Raw genomic sequence first — 25,113 nt, 5'->3', positions numbered from 1 at the left:
CAAGCTGCAAGCTGCACAGGTCACAGATGCCCAGCCCTCTTTTACTTCCATGTACTGTGCTCTCTTCCCCTAGTATAAAGGGAAGGATTCCAAGCCTATTATTGGGTGGAAACATGCTCAGGAGGGTCTGCTTGGAGAGGCCCTCTCCTCCAGGATATGTGCTTTCCTAGGTGGGCCACAATGAGTTGTCCTCAAATGTTCTCTTCTACAACTAAAAATAGCAACTGTCTACTGAGCTAGCATCAGTAGCTACAAAGCTAGTGCCAGGTCATTTGTATACAGTAGTTCTTGTCATTGTCACAGCAACAAGACTTTGTACCTTATATTGAAGAGGAAAGTGAGGCCCAAAGAGACTTAGTCTCTTGTACTAAGTCACATTTAAGTGGCAGAACCTGAATTTGGACCAAGGACTGTCAAACTGTAAAAGCACTTTATTTTTCATATAGTTAGAAAGTCTGGGCTCAACTACAGGAAAGAAAAAAATAACCATAAGATTTCTTCAAGTAGTATCTATTGGTTGTCCATAGGGCTAATGCTCCATTCTTGTAGTCCAGGAGTGGGAGGCCCTAGCCAGATGCTGTTCTGCCCTCTCAGCTCTTTCCCTACAGGCCTTGCATTGTACCAGCTTGTAGGTCTGGGTCTATCCTGATGTGACTGAGCAGAGAGCCCCTCACCCTGATGTTACCTAAGGCAGTGGGACTTGTTTAGCTCTACTCTACCTTAGTGGCAGAGTCTACTCTAGTGCTGACTACATTCACTGATCTCTTCAATTCCGCTGCACCCACCTCCTCTGCCCCAAGGTGGCTCATGCTGGCTATCTTGCCCTTTCTCCTTCCATAGCCAGTTCCAAGACTGATTCTGCCTTGGTTCAAGTTTCTGAGCTTGTCTTGGAGTCCAACTCCTTTCTAGAAACTGTGTGTCAGTTTAGAGGTCTTAACAACTATCATCCCAGAGATGAGCTGCCTTCTCAGTTTTCATGTCATGCCAAGCCTCCCAATTCCTGCCTTGCTGGGATGCACTGGGGTAATTAGTTCTAGCTCCAAATCTCCTTCTTTCCCAAGCAACCCTGGGTGAGTGTGTCCTACTTGGGGAAAAAGCTCAATCCAAGTCCTGGATGAGTCAAGGTCAGGTAGACAATTCTGCAAATGAGCTGCTGTTTGAGGTACATGCAGGCAATTTGGACAAAAATTCAAAGCCTCCCTCAGTTGGATCTGGGGGTCAGGTTGGATATACCCACCAAAGGAGCCAGAAGGCAGGCTGAGCTTGGTGGTGGGTCAAGAAGACTGGTCTCCACAAGTCAGTGAACACAAATGGAAGCAGGGGCAGGAGGTCAAATTGTCCTACAGTTAATAGGTTTTTATTTATCATTTACAAAAGAGGTTGCATGCATGTTGTAAGAATGCTGTATTCCCTATAAAGGGCAGGCATAATCCAACTTAGCCCTCTCCTGAACATGGGCTGGAAAGACCTGTCCAGTCTGGGCTCCTGACATGCTGGAGCCCACCCCTCATTAATACTGTTTGAGTTAAGAACTGAAGACACCCTGGCAAGAATTCTGTACACTGGCACATCTGAGTAATACCTCAAAACACAGATTCAGACATCAAGAGAACCACACAAGCTTAAAAGCTGTTCTCTTAAAAATCACGGACATATTCTAGAGGGCTTATGTGCAAGTGGAGCAAAATGCAAAGAAGAGTTCTATTTTTCTACCTCTGTGTACAAATCTAGATTTTCTTATAACAGGTTCCTTAAAGCAGGGAAGAACCTCTGTGTGTTAACACAGTGAGTTTGCAGGATTTCTGTCCTGAGGGACACGTCACATACTCATAATGTATGCCTGGGCTCTAGGAGAATGCTCTCAGATCAGATCCCTACTACCAACCCATTATGCAACACCGGACAAATCATGCCTTTCTTGGGAACTCATTTCCCTTATCCTGGCAAAACGGAGGCTTGGAATGGACATTGCTGCCCAGCTCTGGCTCTCCCTGAGAGTGGCATGGGTGACAGGAGAACAGAAAGGGAGGTGTAGGAGTCAAGGGTAAAGCTGTCATCTGATTCAGGCTTCTGGGGACCAGTGGTAGCCCCCAAACCCAGCACAGCACCTCCAGAGTATTCTAATACTTTCTAGAAGAACTGTACTCAGAGAACTGGCTTGCAGAAAGAGACTGCATTTGTGCCACTTCGCACTTGGTTGAAGCCTTCATCACAACCTTAGGGTTTATGTTCTTCATTTTACAGATGAAAAAGAAGATGATCAGGGAGTTATAACAGCTTCTCTAAGGTTATCCAATGTGAGCAGAAGAGCTGGATAAAACCAGAAGATCCCCTAGATCTTAGCCCTGAAATCTATCCACTACCCTACACTGTCTCTTGGAAGAGGACTGGTGGGAGCAGTTCCTCAGAGAGGGTCCCAACCTTCTCTTGGGTGCCTCTAGGGCTCCCAGTGTGCCTCCAGATTCTGGGACCAGGGAAGTCCTGGATAGGCATATCTGTCTTCACTCTTGGCAAGACCATCTTATACTCTTATGTCTCTTGTCCCATATGGGCACAACATGGTCCTACAATCTCACTGAGATGCCACGCTTCAATGTTTCAGTGGCTTTGGACAGAGCCATGCAGCCAGGATGAGTTTTCAGTGTATCTTTGCTCTCTGCTTGCCTGCATTTCCTCTCCTATGGAATGTAAGGTTTGCTGATCTTGCATTAGCGAGGACTGGGTTTCCTTCCCCTGTTCCACCTCTTAGCTATGGGCTCCAGAATCCAGATTCACATTGGCTTATCACATACAGCTAAGGTCCTATGATGAGTACCCAGCAGGACCCAAGCAACTGTGAAGTCTGGGATTGGTGAGTAGCAGATGCATAGAGCTAGCTCCTTGTCAACTGCCAGCCTCTGAAGAATGGCGAGCATCAAAGTTGTGTCAAGAATTAGGATATGGGGACATATTTGTCAAATGCATCCTGAGAAATCACTTGCCTAAGGCCCTGTCCAGAGCCTTGTGGGTGGGGTACAAAACAGGGGTGACCTTCAGAAGCAGAGGGAGGGGAGTACGTTGAGATCAGCAGGGTGGCTGTGTTCAGGAGGAAGGGAAGAAGGAGCCACAGGATACTCTTTAGAAGTAAGCCTTGTTGTTTGTACTTTTCTTCTCGAACTTTTGCTTGAGCTCAGAGATCAGAGTTGACTGGGTGGGATTTTTCAAGGCCTCAGATTGAGGTGACTGTTGGGGTCTCTCAGGAGTGAGGGATCCAGAGACTGTAGGCACCGTACAGTGGGTGACTGTGTTGGGTACCATTCTAGGGGGTGGAGGGAGAGCTGGAGCTATGGGGGGCAATGAGCTTCTTGTGCTGTTATTGCAGTTCTCATTGGAAGGATCCTCTTTGAGCATGAACTTGGTGGCAGACTTGGCTCTCCTGAACTTGAGCCACTCAATGCGGACAGTGCGGGGTGCAGGACTGGAGCGCTTGCGGAGTACACGTCTCACTGGCAGGACTTTGTTGGACTTCTTGTTGCGCCAGAAAGTGGCAGTGGAGATGAGGACAGTTATGGTCACAACGATGGCCATGATACCGGCCAGTACACCCACAGCCTTCATGGGATTGTCCTTAGTATGTATCAGGAAGGCAGCCATGGGGCCTCGGGACAGTGTCTGGAAGAGAAAGTCATTGCCTGAAATGAGTTGTTTCCATTGGTCCCTGGAAGACAGAGTGGGGGCATGTGCTTCCTTAAGTCTGATGGGGCAGATCTGGCTTTTTTTCCCCCAGTGCTGGGAAGAGAACTCAGGGCCTATGCCTGCTAAGCAAGCACTCTACCACTGAGTTATACTCCCAGGCCAAGCCTGATATATTTTAAGAGAATCTGAGAATCCAATAAGTGCTATGGTCTTTTGTATAGGAAAAGTGCATCAGGAGAGAACATACTACAAATCATCCTCTAGAATAATCACTCAGAAAGAAAATGGTGCCAACACCTTCTTTTAGATTCAAAACATCTCTTTTGCTGGACTCTGTCCTTGAAGAGTAGGATATCACTTGCCTGTGATTACAGGGGGATTCACTAACATAAATGTATCAGAAATCCCTCAAGTGATGATTCTGCCAGACAACTACATGTAATGATTTTACTTCTACTTTTCAACCCTTGCGTGAAGAGGTATCATTATTTCCATTTTATAGGAAAAGGTAATAGAATCTTAGCAAAGCCTGAAGTCACACTATTTATAGGTATTGAAACTAGAATTTTAAAATGATTCCCAAGGCTATGGGTTTGATGGCATAGATAGCTTTTGACAGCATTGAGCATCTTTTAGAGGAAGCCAGGAGATGGTCATTCACCCTCTGTCTATGTGCCAGAGAGGCCTGGGCTAGACTTCTGCCACCTTTTCCTTACTGTGCTTTGCACCCACCTCAGTGTCTGTGATGTCAATCTTGAGTAAGGCCGTGGTACTGAAGGATGGGGAGCCTCGGTCCTTGGCCTGCACTTGTAGAGACCAAGTACAGTCCCCTCCAGGAGTGATGTTGTGCAAGGCATCCAGGGAGCGGATGGAGTTCTTGAGCCTGATCTCCCCTGTGTGTGCATCAATGTCAAACACATTGACTGGCTCTGCATGCATGATGGAATAGTCCACCAGGTTGTTGGGTTCCTCTGCATCCTGATCTGTGGCCTGTGCACAAAGAGAGACAGTAGAACCAGGCCTGAGGAAAGGTACCTGTTTACACTGGATAAATCAGCATGTAATATGGAGCTTGCTGGGTTTATAGGAAATGGTTCTGATTCTAACTGAGGTGAATTAAGTTGGGAAAAAAGTAGAATGTGTGCACTACTATGAGCAAGGGCTTATGCTAGGTCCTATATGGTTCCATTCCAAGAACAAATCTAGGAAGTAGGTATTGGTGAATCCATACTATAGATAAACTAAAAGCTTCGATACTAGGTGACTTGCCCAAGTATAGAGGTGGAAGGAGGGGAACTGGGATCCAAGGTCAGTTCTATTGGGTTTCAGAGTTCATGCATTTTCCCCATTGGGAAGACAGTGAAGCACAAAGAACAGAGCATTGCTTTGAAGGCAGGCAGATCAGCTATGGGAACTCAGGAAAGCCAAACGCTTCAACCATCTGTGCTTCATGTTTTCCATTTGTAATGTCTTCTTTCTCAGAGGATTTATCTGGGCTGGGGTGGAGATGAGGTTATGTAAAGCACCTTAAAGTCCATTGCCCTTAGTGGGAATTTATTTATTTTAAACTAAATTCTTATGTCTTTCTCAGCAGCTAGAACCAGGTTTTTAGGGGAGCTCAGCTGCCTCCAACACTCACCTCAATTTTCACTGGGGACCCCAGGACCATTGTCTTCTCCTGGATGCTCTTACCAAATTGGGGGTAGTGGTCATTGACATCCAGCAGAGTGACAAATACTTCAGCTAGGCTGTACCTGCCCTCCATGTCCTCAGCCTTCACATAAAAGTTGTACCTAGCAGTTGCTTCGGCATCCAGGCTGGCCCAGGGCTGTGTGTAGATAAGTCCAGTGGATGGGTGTATCAGGAACCTTCCAGACACAGAGAGAACAGGCACAGGTATGCGCGTGCACATGCACGCAGACACTTAGGCACACACGTGCACACACACACACATATGCACACACATCCATGCATGCAATGATAAGCAGATGAGCTGTCTCCAGAAAGCAGCAGTGAGGCACCATGAAGCTTCTTCCAGAAATCCCGCCTGCCTGTTCCAGTCCCATCCTTGGAGTCTGATTAGGATAGGCGGAGCTTAACAACCTGAATTATAGCACTTCCCTCTCTTCCTGTGCCCTGCTCCCTCCCCAAGCCCAGTCCAGCTTGCCTAGCTCAGAAAGTTCCAGGCCTTAGCTCCAGCTGTGACCTTGACCTTCTTTTTTCCCAGTCACCTTACTAATTATGTCCCCTGAAATCTCTGACTTGGGCTCTGCACTACTTCCCTCTATTCTTCACCCTCACCTTGCACTCTGGAATACTCACTGCCCCAACCCAGGCTCCTATTGCTTCCACATTCTTCCTTCCTTCAGCAAAAACACTCTCCTACAACCAAGCAAATCCCTTGCCTGAGGCTCTGTCTGGGGTTCTGGATCTACTTACAGGTCTGCCCCAGTCCCATAGATGGAGTATTTGACTTTGCCCCAGGGTCCTGTGTCTGGATCCACAGCCTGGAAGACAGAAAACTCCCAGTGGCACCTGCCCTGTGTAGGGCACATTGGCAGCTCCCTTAGCAAGGACTGCTTTCAATAGCAATGCAAGGGGAGCCTGGAGTTTGCTCAGCTGAGTAGGAACTCACCTGGAGGCTGCCTTAGGGCCTTAGTTTTCCCATTCTTTTTGTTTGTTTGTTTTGTGGTGCTGAGGATTGAACCCAGGGCCTTGCACTGGAGGCATGCACTCTACCAACTGAGTTATATCCCCAGCCCTGGGGCCCTAGTTTTCTTCCAAGGAGGTCTCAAGTGTTGGAGGAACCAAAAAGTTCAGATCTTCAAGGCAATAATTCCTCCTTTGTAAATGAGGAAGGAAAAGGGACGGGTCTCATGCCCTGTGCTTGGGGTTTATACATCTGTCCTCAATACAGGCCAGTGAAGGCAAGCAGCTCAAAGTCACAGCTAAAGACGGTGGGATTTGTGATTTAAACTGGAACCTGGATTTGTCTCACTTCACAAGGCCCCTTACCCAACCCCATGTCCCAGGCCAATCCCCAACCTACTGTGACAGCCACTACGTTGGAGCCCCCTGGGGCATTCTCAGGGATCCTGGCAATATAGTAATGGGAAGTGAACTTGGGGACATTATCATTGGTGTCCAGGAGCTGGATCACAATATCAGCCGTGGAACTGAACTTCTCTGGAGTATTCACTTCAATGGCCAGGAGCTGGGGAAGGAAGAAAAACTGAGGGCTTGTCTGGATGGACAGTCAGCTGCTCAGAACCCCCCCCCACCCCCCACCTGTCTCTCCAGAACTGGTCCAGTAGTCACCTGCCTTGTCTCGGTTCTTACTTTCAGCTTCCAAGGGGTTATTCCTGCCACCATCTGTGAAACCTCTTCTCATTCTTCCCTCATGGGCTTTTAGCGCCAGCTTCTGATGGCTCCTATTTATATTTGGGCTAGTTTCTTTTGTTCTACTGATCTGCATATTCTTTTCTACTTCCAAATTTCCTGACTATTCTTTTAAGTTTATTTCTCCAAATAAAAACCAGGATAAGGCTTCTTACCACCTCCCCAAAGGAAATTCTAAATCAAAGTTAATTGGGGAGACACTGAATTCTATATTAACCCAAGGAGAACTTGCATTTTTAAAACAAGGTATACCTTTACGTATCTTGCCTTCTTTATAACCCTTTGTGAAATTTTGCATTTTTCATCATTTAAATATTGCATGTTTCTTGTTATGGTAATTTTTAATACTCTTTTATTCCATTATATATTCTCTCTGTTGGTTTGGGGGTACTAACTTGTAATCGACCATGTCAGCAATTTTGCTCCCTTTCTAAAGGTTTCTAAATCATTTCTCTTAGATTTTCTAAAGAAACAATTATATCCCTTACAAATAATGTGAATTTTGGTTTCTTCTTTCTGATATTTATTACTCTTATTTCCTTTCTTTATTCAGGAATAATGTTATTTCAAAAATCATACTAAATAATAGTGGTGATGGCAGGCATTCATGTTTTATTCCTGAGTTCATAAAATTCTTGCAGTATTTCATTTTTAAACATGATGCTGAGCTATATAAGTGTGTATAAGTGTAATAATGATTTAAATAATATCAATGAAGTATTTATTTTTGCTTTTTACTAATATATAACAAGTTAATATGTAATATACATCATTTATATACATTTATAATTTTACATAATTATAAGTGACATTAAAGAAGCATTTTTTCCCTCTTTGGCTAAGGTGGTTATCAGAATAAATGACAGATGTCAAAGACACTTGGGAAAACATCTTGATAATCAAAGGATTTCTCTCTTTCTAATAATAGGACATTTTTCCCCCTTTCAGATCATTTCATTAAAAGTTTCATTAAAAGTCCAGCTCGGTCCGAGTCGTGCTGAGAAGGCCATTAGGTTAATCAAAATACAAGGACAGCTCGCCATCTACTCTTAATTAACAGATTAGGTCCACTGCCGATTCAGCAAAACGGGGACCAGCCAATGACCCTTGGGATGGATGCTGGGCTCAGCCTTCCAGCGCCACCCACCAATCAGAACCTAAGGAGGACCTCAGCCCTGGCAGGAGGGCGGTTCTCACCTTAGATTAATGGGAAAAGCTGCAAGATGTCTCCTTCACCAGCAAACACCTACCATGCTCTCATGAGCCTTGTCTCCCCAGCTAGCACACAAGAGCCACAGGGTGACACATCATTCCTGCTTGCCCTGGACTGAGGGGGTTTCTCAGGGGATGCTAGACCTGCAGGGCTGAAACCAAGATGGACCCGTCAAGCAGTAAGCTGGTCCCTCTAGCTCCTGAAGAGCAGGGACTTGGCCTGATTTATTCATGAGTATATCATGAGTATATCCCCAGGACTAAAACCGTGTCTGGCACATGGCAGACCTTCAGAAATATTATCTGAATGAAGCCAGGTGCCACACACCACTGTAGTTCAGTGACCCAGAGAGGCTAGGTTAGGAGGATTGCTTGAACCCCAGTTTGAAGGCAGTCTGTTCGACACAGCAAGACCTCATCTCTTATACATAAAATAATATTAATATTGAATGAAAATAGTATGAATGAATAAGTCTCCTCTCTTATTGGCAGTTTTCTCTGACTATCCGCCCCTTGCATTCCTGGACCTAGTTGTGGTTTAGGAGCTGGGAGCTCAGTGAAGTCGAGGTGTGAGCAGTCTGCAGGAGGCTGTCTGTGTACCACTCTTCTCCCCCAACCAGACCCACCACCTGCTCCCTGTGTCAGGGAGGAAAAGAGTAGGACAGGGGGTGACAAGGGTCCCTCGGGGGACCAATCAAGGTGCTGGGATGAGCGCCCTTATCACACTCCCTGTTGAAGGCAGCGTAAAATATCACCTACCTTAAAGATTAACACTTGAGACTTTTCAAAGTCAATGGCTGCTGAGTTCTCCACAATGATGGTGACTTGGGCTTCATTTAGGACCGTTTGTGGGACCACTCGGAAGATGCCTCCAGGTCCCACCAGCCGCAAGTTGAATTTGGCATTGGCTCCCTGGGCAATGGAGTGTGGAAAGAGGAAACAGGGAAGATAAATGAAAACAGAAACACATCATATACATGTGCTAAGTGCCCTCAGCACAGGGAAATGCCCTTATCCCTGAAAGGTGAGTCATCTTTCTTTCTAAAGGTGCATTGATCAGGGATCAGACAGATTTAGCAGGTTATGAGGATTAAGCAAGGTAATGAACACATAAGGACCAGTTCTGTGCTGGGCATAGGAGGTGGCAGAACACATTTACAAACACCTGTTTGGAGGGTCAGATGCAGACATTTTGTTTGACTGGTTTTTGCTTTTTTTAAAAAAATTATTGGTACATTGTAACTATATAGGATAGTGGGATTCACTGTGGCATATTTGTACATGTACACAGCATATTTTTTGTTTTCACACAACATAATTTGATCAAATTAATTCCTCAGTACCTCCCCTTGCCCTTTCCTCCTCCCTCCCCCTGATCCACATCCTCTATTCTACTGATCTCCCTTCTATTTTTATGAGATCTCCCCTTTCCTCCCTTTTCTCTCTAGCTTCTACATATGAGAGAAAACACATGACACTAGATGTTCTGAGTCTGAATGGTTTCACTTAACATGATGTTTTTCAGTTCCATTCATTTTCCTGCAAATGACATAATTTCCTTTTTCTCTATTGTTTTTAGTTTTTAGTTGATTCTGAATGCCTTTATGCTGAGCAGATAATCTTTGATGAGCACTGTTCCTCTGCTCCCTCTTGATTCTAACCTCTTGTTTCATTCATTTTGTGACTTTCTGAACTTGTGCCACATGGGCTATGACAGTTGACACAGACCCAGTTAGTTTTGTGGGCAGGACCACGTACCTGGTCGGAGTCATTGACGGTGATCTTGAGGCCCCTCAGGATCTCCCCCTGGGGTGGATGTTCATACATGGACAGCTCAAACCTGTTCTGAGGCCCACTCTCTCCATAGAATGTTGGTGGATGGTTGTTGAGGTCCACAATTCTGATAGTGACAGGGACCATGGCCTGGGCAGCTGGACTCCCTGCAGAGCTGACCTCTGTCACCTGAGGTGGGAATAGGTGGCTATGAATGTGTGGCACATAGACTCTGTGTGACCCCCCATGGTCCTGCCTCCTGGTGTCTATGCTCCTGAATAATCCCTTTTACTTAGGTGTGGTCAAGCCTAGCAACTTGTCTCTGACTGACAGCAGATGGCAAAGATGATGGCTATCAATTCATGGTGAGATTACAAGAGACCGTAACTTCTATCTTACTAGCAGAATCTCCCTTGATGACTTTGATGACGCATCAGCTAAGTGGAGAGGCCCATGTGACAATGGGTGATTGCTAATCACCCATCAAATAACTAAGTAATGTCAATAACCATGTGAGCTAGGAAACCAATCCTTCTGCAGCCTAGGCTCCAGAAGAGACCCCAGTCCTGGCTGACAATCAGATCACAGCCATGAGCAAGATCTTAAAACCCAGGACCTAGTCAAGCTGAACCCGCACTGCTGACCTACACAAACTGTGAATATGGATGTATGTTGTTTTACGCCTCTGGGTTTGGGGTAATTTATTATGAAGCATTGGATAACTAACACAGGCTGCAAAGCCAGGGTGATGGTCCAAAGGTACCTCATGAATAATATGGCAAATATCTGAGCAAAGACCTTCCAAGGCCTCCTTTCCCTTGTTCTATAAAGATGCTCTGGTTCTACAAGGACACTCTCCTAAAATGACTCCTTCACACCCTGGTTGCTGTCCTAACCCTCACCCTTCTCCCACACCAGTGTCCGCTGTTCCCATTTCCTACTCCCACTCAATTCTTACCTGCCGCCATTTAGACACTTCACACTGACTTCCGTACTACCCATACTACCACCTTTGCACCTTCCTGAGGATTCTGCTCTCTTAGATAATGTGATTCAGCTCTTGGCAAGGTCTCCTCAACTTCTCTGGTCCCTCCTGGGTCTCCTTCATCTGCACCTCCCCTGATGCTCCTGCAGATGTGGACTTGGCCAACTGCTCCTCTCTCCCCACAGACATCCTGTGTGACCTCATTCCCTCCTGTGCCTTCACAGTACATATGAACTCTCTCTCCACTGAGTTCCAATTCTGCATGCCCAAGGGTAGATATTTCACCCTGAATGTCCTCTAGGCACCCAGACTCATCGTTTCCCTCCTTCTTAACTTGCAGCCTCTCCCATACTCCCGATGGTATAGTGTCAACTCGGGTTTCATCTGACAACCTCATATTTTGCAATTTGTCCCCTTCTGCCATCCCACCTCCCTTTACCTCTACAGGCCCTCTTCCTCTGACACCTTGACTGATGGCTCTATATCCTGTTCAGATCCCTTTCAGACCCCAGCTGAGTTCTCAAATGCTTGACTAGGACTGGAGCCAGAATCTCCCGAGTGCTCATAACATCCAGAGTCCTGGGGTTACCTCGGACACACTGAATTCCCATTCTTAAGAGGCTCCTGGAAATCTCCATTGGCCACACATTCCAAATTTGGGAACCCAACTGATTCCTGAGTAGCCAGAATGAGCTTTCAAATATAAGACTGTCCAAATGTTTCAGGGGCTCTTCATTGTTCTTGGGAGGATCCAATAGAACATCATAAATTATTGGAAATTTGAAGACAGTAATCAACAGAAAATTAAGTTTAGTGTGGGACCCTTCTAATCAGTTTCTGTGTGGCTGCACAGGTCATATACCCTACTCTAGAGAAAACCCATACCTCATATTCAGGACCCTGCTGCTTTGGTTCCCAGCCTGGGATTTCTACTTTTCTCCTCTGCATGCTGCCTGTGAACTCTACTCCAGTGTCAATTGACTCCTTGTTGATTTCTTACTACATCGTGTGCTGTTGTCCCCAGTCTGGGCTTCCAGGAATTTGTGGCTTGTAATATCTCCACTTAATCTCACCCACCATCGCTTCCTCCACTAGTTTTCACCTGCTGGTTCTTACCCATGCTGGAGGCATTGCTGCTTTAGTCCTACGTCCTCCTACTTTTTCATAATTCCTGCTTGTGCGTGTGTTGAAGCCCGGTACAGGTGCTCAATGCAGCAACATCTAGCTCCCTCCCCAGACAGCCCCAGGTAGCCTTCTGGGGCTGGAGAATGGGTGGAACAGGCCAAGTTAGAGGGAGGTTACCTGTACATGCAGCTCATACACCTCCTTCCGGAGCTGGGCAGGGCTCTGCACGACGGAAATGGCTCCAGATGTCTCATTAATTTCAAAGGCTCCATCACTACCTGTCAGAGAGGTCCCCTGCAGTTCAGCACAGGGCCACACGGGGGAGTAGGGGAGTCACACCAATCACTCCTCAAGCATCACCTAACCGAGGTCTCCTGCAATATTGTCATCTGCGTCTTGCCAATGAGGAAACTGAATCTTATAGAGGCCAAGTTAACTTATCTAGGGCTACACAGAAAGTGCAGACAGGGACTTGAACTCACTTCTGTCTGACTCTCAGGTTCCATGCTCTGTCCCTTCTATGTCAAATACTCTGTGTGTGTGTGTGTGTGTGTGTGTGTGTGTGTGTGTAAGAGAAAGGGAGTAAGAGGGAGATAAAAAGAGAGGGAAGTAAGGAAGAAGAGAGAGAAGAAAAGGAGGGAAGAAATGGAGGGCGTGGAGAGAGAAAGGGAAAAGAACAAGGAGATGATGGGGAGCAGGAGAGGAAGAGGCAAGAACAGGGGCTGGGGCTGGTGCTCTGTTGACTGGGTACAGGCTGCAGTGGTGGTGGGGCAGGAAGGTGCCCAATGTCTGTGTGCCTGGGGAAAGGAGCCCATGTGTGATGGTGGGCATGTTCATTCACGTGTGAGGTGCTGGAAGACGATGTGTACCAGGCGTGTCCTAGGGACAGGATGTGGGAGGTGGTGGCCTCTGGATGAGAGTGTACAGATGTGTGCACATCTGGGATCAGACTCCAGGTGTGATGAACTGGCTTCCTGGAGGCTGCAGAGCCCACCTCAGGAACACTGCAGCCTGTTCAGCAGTTGGCCAGGTGTGGAAAGAGCACACTCCATAGTCAGAAGACCTGGGTTCAAATCATGAAATTGGGGCCGTTTAGCCTGTTTAACTTCTCCAAGTCTCAGTTTTCTCATCCATATGTAGGGCTAGTACTAGGGAAGTGCCAAAAAATAAGTGTGCTTATTTATTCAGTTAAACTATATGCTCTAGTCAAAAAAATTAAAAGAATGAGAAAAAACAACAACTACAGAATTCCCAAGAGTCTAAGAGATGTTGCCACTCTCTGGGTGTGATGGCACATGCCTATAATCCCAGCGACATGGGAGGTTGAGGCAGGAGGTTTGGAGTTTTGAAGCCAGCCTCAGCAACTTAGTGAGACCCTAAGCAACTTAGCAAGACCTTGCCTCAAAAAAAAAAAAAAAAAAAAAAAAAAAAAAAAGGTCTGGGGATGTGGCTCAGTGGTAAGGCAGCCCTGGGTTCAATCTCCAATACCAAAAAAAAAAACAACAACAACAAAAGAAAAAAATAAAATGTTGCCACTCATTTCCCTCCACAAGTGTGTGGTCAGGGTGAAGGGAACAAGAATCAGCACGGTCTGTATGACTTTTGGGTCCCCAGTGCTGTTCTGTTGCTGGACTGCAGCACACTTGTCATCTCTGGAAGGGCCCAGTTCACCCTCTCCACCACATCTTGTCCTGGTAGTCCAATAGGTAAGGGAACCAGGACCAGAGAGATAGGGGAATTTTGCTGTGGTCACCAAGAGAGTCAGAGCTGTAGCTCAAAGCTAGCCCAGGCTCACCGTTCATGAGGCTGTAGAGAATGTGGTTGGGTTTGCCCCGATCTCCATCCATGGCCACCACTGTCAACACCTCTGAGCCCTGGGGGAACAGGAGCAGCTGCTTAAGGCTAATAGCGATACTGGGGTCCCCCATCCCAGATACTGCCCCGTCACAGATGGGAGGTGCCACCCCTGCACAGGGAAAGAGCCAGGCCTCTGGGTGATCCTGAAGTGTAACCCTGCCCTACTCTGCAGGGCGCTTCCAGAACTTACTGACCTCCCAGGGCTCAAGGGACAGCCTGAGCCTCCCTGCTTCCTGGCCTACGAGGTCCTAGCATGGGCTTCCTAGAGACCGTTGGGCCTCCAGACTGGCTTCTGTCCCACAGGCCACGCTCACCCTCACTCTGCTCTTCCCTACCCTCCAGCCTCCCCCTGCTTCCCCCTCCATCTTGTGTCCTCCTTCTACTCCAGAGTGCACAGGAAGAGGTGAGGAGGGGGGCATCCCAAGAGCACCTCAGAGCAACATCTCACACTCAGTACTTTATCCTGTGGACCCTGGAAATGAGTTATTGGGAGGCACAAGTCCAGCTTGACCTTGCCTGAAGCCCCCTTCTAAGCACCCTACTTGGGACCCACCCTCTTGCCTGCCCGTTCAGGGCTATGTTTGGACTGGGATCAGCTGCTACCTCCCCTTTAGAGCTAACCCCTCAGTACCTCTCTCTGTCCTTAGCTCTTCAGCAGGTGGGTCTGGGACTTCCCCAACCCATCTTGCAGCCTGCACTAAGGACAGCCAGTATATATCTCTCTCCCTTTCTCCATGCTTGTCTCCAGTTCTTTGTTCTCAGTTTCTTTGTTTTATGGAGTTGGGAACAATCAGGAAAAGGGGAAGTGAAAGTTGAGAAGGCAAAACAATTGCACAGAGTTGTTGTACCCACTGCGACCAAATGAGGTCTGGCTCTGGCCTGCTTTGCCTGCAGTCCATAGTACAGTTGCATGTAAATACATGGATGTACCCCAAGGAGGGATGAACTCATGGTGGGGTGTGCACTGCATGCTGTAGGAGCAGAGAGGAGGTGCCCACATCTCAGACCAAATGTGCAAGGATAGCAGTGCCTGAGCTGAATTGAGGATGGGGGGCATCAAATGGTGTAGAAAGATGGGGTGGGGTACCCAGAGGATGGCAAAGTCTCCTGGGGTGGCAGTGAGGCTGAGTTTCACTGGAGACCAGCCTGGAGAATGGAACCCTCAGGGATTTGCCAACAAAGCAGAAGATGAGAACAATAGCCGAAAGACCAGGGGCAGAGATTCGATTGCACAGGAAGGAAGTAGAGACTGGCCTTCCTGCTGGACCTGGGTGGGATGTCTGACAAGGGCCACAGTGGTTCAAACAGCAGATGATGGGAAAATGCTGGTCTGGGGCTCCCTAGTCTATATATTTGGGGCTGTGGAGGCAGGAAGGAAATCTCACCCTCCATAGCAAATGTAAGAAAAACCCCACCCCACACGAGCCTTCAGCTACTTGCCTCTCTGCCCTTTCCAGAGGTGGACATTTGCAGCCAGGTTGGTGTAAGCTTGCATGAAAGTAGGAATGCCCGGCATAGCCTCAGCACCCCAAAGGGTGCTCCACTCACTGGTATGGGCTTCCTTCCCCTGGTTCATGGACTGAGCCTGGTCTAGAGCCAGCCTCTGTGTAAAGGGGGTGGTCCTGGGGAGTAGGGTGAATTCAATCATCCTCAGCATAGGGCCCCAAGAAATCACAAAGAGACAGGGAAGGAGGCATCTGGAGGGGACACTAGCTGAGAGGCACAGCCACCCACCGGCAGGGTGTCTTCGTACACATAGCCGTAGTAGGGTGTGCCCAGGAAGACAGGAGGCATGTCCTGGACGTCCTCCACATTGATCGTGACAGTGGTGGTGGCTGAGAACACCACATCGGCACCTCGAAGCTTGCCCCCGCCATCCTAGGGGAAAACCAGGGCCACAGAAGGACAATGAAGATAGGCTAGGCTCAGGAGTGGGACAGACTCATAGGAGTCTGGCACCTGTCACCTACTGGCTGTGAGGCCATCTGCCCTCTCTGAGTTTCTGTTTGCTCCTGTGTCACTGAGGTTACTTCTCTTCTCACAAGGCTGTTGGGAAAATTAAATGAGATGATGCATGAAGGTTTTCATCAGTGCCTTATGTGCAGCAGGATCTTTTGGATACAGGAATAATTCTCTTTCCAGGACTTCATGTGAGCAAGCACTGTGCTGGATGCTATGGGTGCACACAGGATATGACTTGGGTCCTTTTCCTGAGCAAGCCTTATGGGACCAGCAGGGGGCCCCACTAGGGACCCCTGATGGAGGCTGTAGTGGGATAGCCTGTAGCCCATATGTGACCTGTAAAGGGATTTCTGCAAAAGAAACTTCAAGGCCTAGAGGGATGGCTTTTGCTCTTAGAGGGAAGAGGCTCGGCTGAGCCCTGCTGATTTCCAGCTCCCACACTGTGCACTTTAGAAATGTGAGGAAATTAGTTGAGCTTCTGAGGTGGGCAGGTGAGGAAACAGAGGCTCAGAGAGAGTAGCTGCTCACATGAAGAGGAAGAGTGGGCCCAGCAGGCCTGGCCAGACTGATGGAAGTTCCCAGAGGCCAGTTTATGAGGGGTTCACTTGGTCCTACTTAGCTGACCCTGGCCATCAGTCTTGAGGGTTCATACGCTCTCCCTCAGAAGGGAATATGGCCTCTCCACCCCATAGGCACCAGCTTCCCTAGAGAATAAGTCCAGATACAAAAGATTCCACGTAGCTGCCTCTCTTCCCCTCTTTGTTCCCCTTGTGCCTCCTGCTCTGCGAACTGCCCTCCTCTGCAGCATCTCACCGTGCTCAAGGAAGGTTAAGGAGAGACTAGATGCTCTTCTGTTCCTGACCCTCTGTTACCTTGGCAACCACAGTGACAAGATGCATCGGGGACTTCTCATAGTCCAGAGTGGCTCCAGCCTGCAGGCGCAGCACTCCGCTGTGGCGATCCAGGGCAAATTTGGTGGAGTGCAGGTCCTGCAAGAGTTGGAAAGGTACTGGACCTGAGGAAGGAGCCCAGGCCTGCCCAGGAATGTCCACTCTGCTTACCCACGAGGGTTCTCATGGGCCCTCATCAAAGGAACGCTGGTCTTGGGGGTGAGGTTCCAACTTGAGAACACCCAACCCTCTTGGCCCCAGGATACCCCTTCAAGGACTAAGTTTAGGGCTTTCTCTCCCACACCGGCTGTGGAAACCAGAATGTTCCCTCCCAGCAGGGCCTTAGCTTTTCTCTCTGCTCATTTGGAAAACACTGGGTTCAGCCTTGGGCTAAGTTTGGCCTGGAGGTACCAGCTGGTAGAAATGTGGACAGTGCTCTGACCTACAGGGCATTGGAGCTTCAGTGTCATGGTGAAGTAAGGAGCCTTGGGAACCCCCGAACCAACTGTAAGGGCTGCACCTGTCCAGGGAAGCTCCTGCTGGAGCAGCAGGGCATGATAAGCAGTCTGGAGGAGGCCAGCAGGAGCACTGGCCTCTGGTGGGGTGCACAGGAGGCCCTAGGGTTAGGTGTTAGGTGCCAGGTTCTGTGATTGGAACTTTCTGCACATTTAATCCTCACAGTGGTTCAGCAAAGTTTTTATCTTTTCCTTTTTACTTGTGAGAAAGCTGAGCTAGAAAGTTTAGGTAACATGTTGTAAGTACTTAGTGGTAAGTGGGGGACTCCCTGGTACCTGCGGTGTTTCTCCAGAACGTGTGGTTTTAGCTATCAAGCTGTGCACTGAAATTGTCAGGGTGGGTAACCAGATGCAGGGAGAAGAGGAAATGCTATGGAAACAGCAACCATGTGAAGGAGGAAGTTGACTTTTAGGGACCAGATAGGGGTAGGGGGTAGAGGGAAGGGGTTCCTGCCTTTGTCAAGGCAGCATCAATGGACAAGGATGGGGGTTGGGGCATTGTAACTCTTATTGTGAGAGTTGTTCCCTCTTCTCTTTTTCCTATGGACCAATGCAGGCCCAGATAGGTTTCTTCTACCCTGTGTGGGTACAAAGTGTCCAGGGCTTCTCCTGGGGAAGAGACTGGGGAAGAAGAGGGCTGAGGGTCACAGGGTCTCCATGGGAGTGGATGTGAACAAGCCACTCAGAGGACATTAGGATGGGCCAGTCAAGGAAAGAAACCTTCTATCCTTCTCAGGTCCCCACCTGTAGGTCCAAGCCCTGTGTATGCTCTTTGGGAACAGTAGAGGCAATGGTCTAAGGTTCCTGTGATGGGAGGACATACAGGTGTCCCCTCCAGCCCAGAACCCTGGGTGCATCCTATGCATCCCACCTTACCTGCAGGAAGTAGGTGACACTCCCTCCAGAGCCAGCGTCCTTGTCCACTGCATGGACCTTGAAGATGCTGCTCCCGGCAGGTGTGTCCTGAGGGGCCACAGCCACAGGAAAGGATCAGGGGTCAGAGGTATAGGGAAGTGGTGGGTCAGGGGACTGAGGGACTGAAGAGGTGGTAATGAAGTATGTGAGCACCCAATGGGGGAAGGACAGAGATGGAGGAGACATGTTGGATGGAATGCAGGAAAAATGGGGAGGAACAGGAGAGAGAAAGACATGGCAAGGGACTGGGGGTGCTCAAGGAGAGACTGGAAGAAAGGACCAAGATCCCAAGTAGATGAAGTATTTAAATATGAAGCCTCAACTTGCAAATGAGGATATGGTTCATAAACACAAATGTACCCAGGATCACCAGGGACCACACACAGAGTTTAGAACAAGAATGAAATCTATTTCTCTTACTGACTTAGCAAACATTTTAAACTTTGAGAATTTTTGGTGTCGACAGGGTCAGGGGAGACAAACTCTCCTCTGTGTTGTAGGGCAGGAAGTGAATAGGTGACCTGGAAAAGCACTTTGGTAATAGGTATTTATGCTTTTGACTCAGTAACTTCAAATCTTGGGTTCTATCTTAAGGAAATAACCTTTCTCTTCTCCTTCCTTCCTCCCTTTCTCCCTTCCTTCCTTCCTTCTCTCTCTCTGTGACTGAGAGAATGGAACCCAGGGCCTAAGCATGCTAGGCAAGCACTCTACCACTGAGCTCTATTCCCAGCCCCTTAAAGAAAAAAAAAAAAATCCTGTATGTTCAGAGGTTAGTGTTTCTTATGACAGCAAAAATATAAAATTTAAATACCCAAGCATCAGGGAACGGTTCAGTAAAGATGGAGTGTTCACTTGGTGGAAATTTTCAAAAATGATAACTTTACAATTAATGAGGAAAATTTGTCATAAATCAAGTGCAAAGTAGGATATTGATAGTATTTGTTTACTATATTCACAATTATGTCCAACAAAATTAAAAAAAAAACTGTAATCACAAAAAAATTAAAATACACCAAAATGCAACAAGTTCTCAGGTTGGAAGGGTTGAGGGTGATTTTTAAAACAATTCCCTCTACTTTTCAATATACTACACATTTCTACAGTAAACGTGCATTGAGTATAACAGAAAACAGTAAGCAGACATTCCTTTAGAGTAAAAACTAATGTGGGAGGGCATGGAGGCGGAGGTAGGGGAGGACACAGAGGCAGGGGCTCTCCAGAGGGCAGCAAGTGAAGGACAGGGTCTACACTCCGGGCCCTGGTTCCCTGGGTCAGAGCACAGAGCAGCTACAGTGGTGGGCTGTGGGCCTGAGGGGGTATCTTCCCTGTCCAGCAGCTCCTCTTACCTCAGGAACTAGTACAACATAAGGCTCTTGGATGAACCTGGGTGCCTCGTCATTGGCATCCGTCACTAGGATCGTGACTTTTTCTGCCACCTGAGAAGGAGCAGAGGGATCAGGAGTCAGGGCAGTGAGACCTTCTGGGGGCTAAAAGGATGGTGGCCTCTAACAGTCCCAGGCATATGTTCCTACCCATCTCTTCTTCTCCCTCCCCCTCTCCCTTCCTTTCTTCTTTTATGCATTTGAAGTGCCAAGCACTGCATTCCACCCTAGAGACAGCGACCATCTGAAGGTACATTATTTTGCAGTGGCCATGGTGAGCTTGGATATGGGGCAAAGATCAGCATATTCTAGAGCCTGGAGCTATCATTCAGGTTGATAATGGCAGTGTGCCAGGTCCTGAGAGCAGGGGTCCTACATGGGACCCCCTCCAGGGCACCACATGCACCATGGCCTGTGTAAATGCATCCCTCAGGGCTGTTCGCGCTGCATCCAGAGTCCCCTGGAAGAGGCAGCAGCCGGGGCTGTGGTGGTGGACAGTAGGAGGCTTCTCAGAGGAGTGAACATTAATCCCTGCAGCAGGTTGACCAGAGGAAAGAGGAAGAAAGGTGGGCCAGGAAGAAGGGGCCATGTGTGTAAGGGCAAAGAGGAGTGAGTCAGTGAGTTCAGACAGCGGAGGAGATTCTGGCTAGATGCTTGGTCATGGATGAGGGAGAAAAGCTGGGCAAGGCAGATGGTGCCTGACGGGAAGTCCTGCATGTCTGAGTGAAAGCTTGGATTTCATCCTGAGGGTGGTGCAGCCAGCTGTTGGCACTTGCTTTCAGAGTTGAAAAGAAGGGATGGGGCAGGGGGGTTCAGATCTACATTTTACACTGATGTCTCTGAGGGCACTTCGGGGGTGGACTGGGGTGGCTGGGAGCCCCTGGGGCCTTTTGCAGTAATCCAGGAAGAACTGATGAAGACTGGGAGAAAGCAGTGGATGTGAGGCAGGTGAGGGAGACTTCCTGGGTGGCCAGGTGTTCACTTTGGCTCCAGCAAATGAGGCAGAAGGGGAGGGCAGGGTCGAGGTGTTGCTATGGAATGTGGATTAGACCCATAAAAACTCAGCGGGGAGAACATGCGCTCTCTGTTCTCTCCCCCTGGATTCTTTCTCTCCCTCCTCACTGTAACTCTCTGCTGTGGGCACTTTGGGCAGGTCTTATTGGACCCTGGCTTGGATTTACAGGAACCCTCAAGTGGGCTAGGGGAGGAACCATGTCCTTCTCAGGTCCAAATGCTACATGTTTCCAGGGCAGCTCAGGCGCATACTCACCAGGTTCAGGCCGTCAGAAATGCTGATGATGGCTTCAATCTCATCCTCCCTCTGTGAAGCACAGGAACTGGGTGAGTGTCTGGGAGTCTGGCAGGCTATGGGGATGCAGGGGCTAGCGGAACCTTTCCTGGACCATCAGAGGAAGCTGGGCATGTTGAAGAAGCCCTGGGGCAGGGCCGGGTGGTGGCAGTGCACCCAGTGTGACTGAAAACTGCCTCTTACTAGGCCTGAGATTTTATTTTGCGGATTTATGTGTCAGGGGTTCTCATAGGCCCAGAGGGACTGGTAGGGCCCCAACAGAAAATGCTCTCCTTCTAGAGTGAGAGAGGTGAACTCTGGTGAGCTGGAAGAAGAAGACATCCTTTCTTTTCCTTCTCCTCTCCCTTATCTCTCTGCAGCTCTCCATATCCTGGAGATTGGCAATGGTCTATGCCCATGGTGTCTCAAGTGCTCCCCAGGACACGGTGGGACCTCTATGAGGTCAACAGATCCCTGTGTATGCCAGGGGGCTGTGTTCCCACAGTAGTCTCTGAGTCCTCTTTTCCTTTCTCTACCCTGCCTGAGGCTAGTGGATTCTGCCATTGAAGCAGAACTGGCAGCAGGCCTTACAGCTGAGGTCTAGTTGTGTGGCCAACTAGGCTGACCAGCTGGCTATGGGGGTATTTATTTATTTTTGGTACTGGGTATTGAACTAAGGGACACTCTATCACTGAGTTACATCCACAGCCCCTTTAAAAAATTTTTAAGATGGCATCTTACTAAGTTGCTGAGGCTGTCTTTGAATTTACAATCCTTCTGCCCTGAATCACTGGGGTTACAAGCGTGTGCCACTGCACCTGGTCTGGTGTGGGGTCTTTAAAGGGAAAGGAAGCCCTGCCCTGTCACTGACAGGTTCAGATGTATGCAGAAGGCAGGAGGTTTTCCAAACTCAGATATTCTCTCAACTACTCTTTCCAGTCCTGATCTGCTGAGTTTCCTATGGCTTACAGGATCTGTCTAAGGACTGTCTTGAAAGACCACTGCAGGAGATTTTTCAGAAATCTCAAAGTGCAAACATTTCACCTTTCTTTCTTCCTTCCTTCCTTTCTTCCTTCCTTCCTTCCTTTCTCTCTTTTTCTCTTTCTGTCTCTCTCCCTTCCTCTTCCTTCCTTCCTTCCTTCCTTCCTTCCTTCCTTCCTTCCTTCCTTCCTTCCTTCCTTCCTTCCTTCCTTCCTTCCTATCAAGGATTAAACCCAGGGGTGCTTAACAATTGAGCCACATCCCTAGTGCTTTTTATTTTTTATTTTGAGACAGCATCTCACTAAATTGCTTAGGGCCTTGCTAAGTTGCTGAGGTTGGCTTTGAACTTGAGATCCTCCTGCCTCAGCCACCTGCACTGTTGGGCATGCTGGGATTATAGGTGTGTGCCACCACACCCAGCCAAACATGTCTTTCTAATTGCTTAAAAAATATGCTTATGGGCTGGAGTTGTAGCTCAGTGGTAGAGTGCTTGCCTAGCATGTGTGAGGCACTGGGTTCAATCCTCAGCACCACATATAAATAAATAAAATAAAGGTACTGTGTCCATCTACAACTAAAAATATTAAAAAAAAAAAAAGACATGCTTAAAAGTTTAGCAGGGTTGGCAGGTGCTTGTGAAAGGATCCCCACTCCTCTCTGAGAGCAAAGTCTCCTCTCTAATGGAAAGCAGCCCAGAAGCAGAGCTGCCGTGCTGGGGGCAGTCTCTGCACTGACGCCCCCAACCCCCTTGGTCCCCTGCTCTGCAGAGAGGGTCTGACACATACCGGCATGCTCTGGGGAACTTTCCAGTCTACAGTGGTGTCTGCACACCCAGCAGGCAGCAGCCTCAAAGGGCTTCCCACATTTCACCATACCTCTCTGTCCAGCTCTTCAATCAGGCTGATGTTTCCAAAATTGGGGTCAACAGAAAAGACACTTCTAGTGCTGGGGTCAAAGCTGATGTGATAGGAGACCCGGTCTCCCTCGGGGTCTGTCCCATTCAGTGTGTACACATGAGAACCTGGAAGGAGCACATTGGGGAAAACCTGGGACCCAATTTATCCTAAAAATGGTAGCTGCTCAGAACCAAGGATGCAAATGTTTATAAAGCGAATATTCAATTCAGCACCCAAGGTGCCACCCTGAACTGGGTGCTCCTGACTGGCCTCACCCCTGCTGGCTTCTTCCCATTTTTTATCTTTGTTCTTCACAACTGTCAGATGTTATTATCAGCCACTTTGCTGATTGTAATCTGTAAGACAGATTACAGAGGAGTTTCAGGTCTGCTGTGCCTAATTGACTACAGTGACTGTATTTCCCTCTGTCTGGAATGATTTCTTTCTCAAGAGTCAAGACTGGAGAGATGGGGGCTCCCTGGGTTGGGGGAAGAAAAGGGAGAAGGAAGCAGTGCTTAAGGCAGGAAGTGTTACCCATGGTGCAGAGCTGCACCCAAACACCTGGAGTGATTTCAGGGATTTCTGAAGGTAGATGCCTTTTACTTGCTTCTCCTTTTCTCTAGGGATACTAACCTTGATAGGGTAAGGAAGATGGGCTGTGACCCTTTCTTCTTACTCCTCCCTATCTCTCTATATTTCAGCTAGTTGGAAGTTTGTGGTTCTTTTTAGACTAGAGCTAAAATATAGAGTAAATATATTTGCTCAAGTCCCTAAGGAGCAGAGTCTTATCACCAGGTTGCAGACCGCTGACTGCTCCCTGGGGCCTACCCTGTCTTCAGGCTCTCTCCCTGGTTTCCAGGACTGGCCCAGCCTGACTGGCCCGGCTTAGGTCACTATGGCAGCGGTGACCTCTTTTCCTACCATTGCTCTGGGGAACTGAGAGGACAAACAAGGAACCCCGCGGGGGCATGCGTAGCCTGGAGCTAGGCACCCTGTAGGCTCAGAGGAGTCACGGGTTGGGTCTCTGCATCCATGGGAATGCACGTGCTCTCAGGGAGACCCGTGGGGGCTGGAGTCAGGGCTACTTACCCACAGGGGTGTCCTCTGGGAGGCTGAATAGGGCCATGTTTCCATTAGTGCTGCCCACTCCGTTGTCAAAGAAATGGGGGGCGAAGTTGGCCTGGACTAGAAAGAAAACAGGACAGATCCCCCAGACACCCCGGGAGAGCTTCGCACCTGCTTCCGCACCAGCGGGTCGCCCGTCAGACCCTACTAGCGGGCAGGAGAGCTCTCTGCCTCTCCAACTCCAGCTCACTGAGGGTTCCCGCTGGGGCGCGGTGGACAGGACACCCGCACCCCCACACCTCCAGTGGGCTCCGACTGGGCTCCAGCTTCCCCACGACATACGTTATCCGGGGCACTTAGGAGCCAGGTGGCGCCCAATCCTACCCTCATCAAAGGAAGACTGGAAACTCGTGCTCAGAGAGGGGCAGTGCCCCGACAAGGTCATACTGCGAGGCAGGACACCCTCCCTTGTCCCACCAAGCGACTGAAGCAGTCACCAAACCTCCCACTCTGCATTTGAAGAAGCAGAGAGCAGGGAGGGTCTTAGCCCACACCGCGGGGTTCTGGGGTACCCCCCCTGGAGAAGAGCCTCGGGAGCACCCACTGTGCGGCCCGGCCAGGCAGCTGGAAGGATTTCTCCCGCCCTCGTCCCTCAGCCCGAGACCCACTCTGGAAGTGGATGATGTCCCGGAGTCCACTCAGGTAGCTCTGTCACCCATTTTCCGTCGCCCCCAAGGCGGCGACTGGAGGAGCCCAGCGGTCACTTACCCAGGCAGAAGGGCAGCAGCCCCAGGGCCAGGACGGCCCGCGGCCTGCGTCTCATGTCTCCGCGGGTGGGTAGTGAGTTTCACCGCCGCCGAAGCCGGGAGCAGGAGCACCAAGCATGCCCTGGACTCGCGAGGAGAGCAGAGAGGACAATGGGGGTGGCTGCGGCGGCGGCGGCGGCAGCGGCGGGAGGGGGCGCGGGGTGGGAGCGACGGGTGGTGCGAGGGCGCTAAGCGGATGACAGCGCTCGGATCTGTGCCGCTGGAGCACTCCTGCCCGCCGCCTAATGAGACCAATTAGTGGGAACTGAGCTGCGGGACCTGCTCCTAGTTGCAGGCAGGAGGACTGACAGGACTATCCTTCCTACCACGCCCCCTTTGCCCAAGCCTGGTGCTCAGGAGCCAGGGACCTCTAGGTCCTGAGACAGG

The 25,113-nt window shown here is 49.0% G+C and overlaps 1 protein-coding gene across 1 annotated transcript; it reads right to left on the bottom strand.

Moving 5' to 3' along the window:
- Nucleotides 1–446: 446 nt before the first annotated feature.
- Nucleotides 447–24,909, bottom strand: Cdhr1 (cadherin related family member 1). The gene is made up of 17 exons (XM_047553457.1): nucleotides 24,689–24,909; nucleotides 23,945–24,040; nucleotides 22,835–22,980; nucleotides 20,961–21,011; nucleotides 19,655–19,744; nucleotides 18,270–18,356; nucleotides 16,861–16,977; nucleotides 15,761–15,904; nucleotides 13,965–14,043; nucleotides 12,347–12,447; nucleotides 10,045–10,248; nucleotides 9,046–9,198; nucleotides 6,725–6,889; nucleotides 6,115–6,182; nucleotides 5,315–5,543; nucleotides 4,408–4,665; nucleotides 447–3,651 (listed from the first exon to the last, which is right to left on the bottom strand). Exons 1-17 carry the CDS (start codon nucleotides 24,741–24,743, stop codon nucleotides 3,118–3,120), a joined length of 2,577 nt encoding a protein of 858 aa, XP_047409413.1. The 5' UTR covers nucleotides 24,744–24,909; the 3' UTR covers nucleotides 447–3,117.
- Nucleotides 24,910–25,113: the final 204 nt, after the last annotated feature.

This window comes from Sciurus carolinensis, chromosome 5, assembly GCF_902686445.1.
Source record: "Sciurus carolinensis chromosome 5, mSciCar1.2, whole genome shotgun sequence".
In the NCBI taxonomy this organism is placed as follows: Eukaryota; Metazoa; Chordata; class Mammalia; order Rodentia; family Sciuridae; genus Sciurus; species Sciurus carolinensis.
The sequence above is the reverse complement of the archived record's forward strand: the minus strand, read 5'-3'. Positions and strand labels throughout refer to the sequence as shown.

Excerpts from the sequence above, each read along its gene's own strand:
- Cdhr1 (XM_047553457.1), bottom strand. The coding sequence starts at position 24,743 with ATGAGACGCAGGCCGCGGGCCGTCCTGGCCCTGGGGCTGCTGCCCTTC. Across the intron at positions 6,890-9,045 it reads CTCAAGTGTTAATCTTTAAG|CTCCTGGCCATTGAAGTGAA; the intron begins GTAGGTGATATT and ends TTCCTTCCCCAG. Across the intron at positions 6,183-6,724 it reads CCAACGTAGTGGCTGTCACA|GCTGTGGATCCAGACACAGG; the intron begins GTAGGTTGGGGA and ends TCTGTCTTCCAG.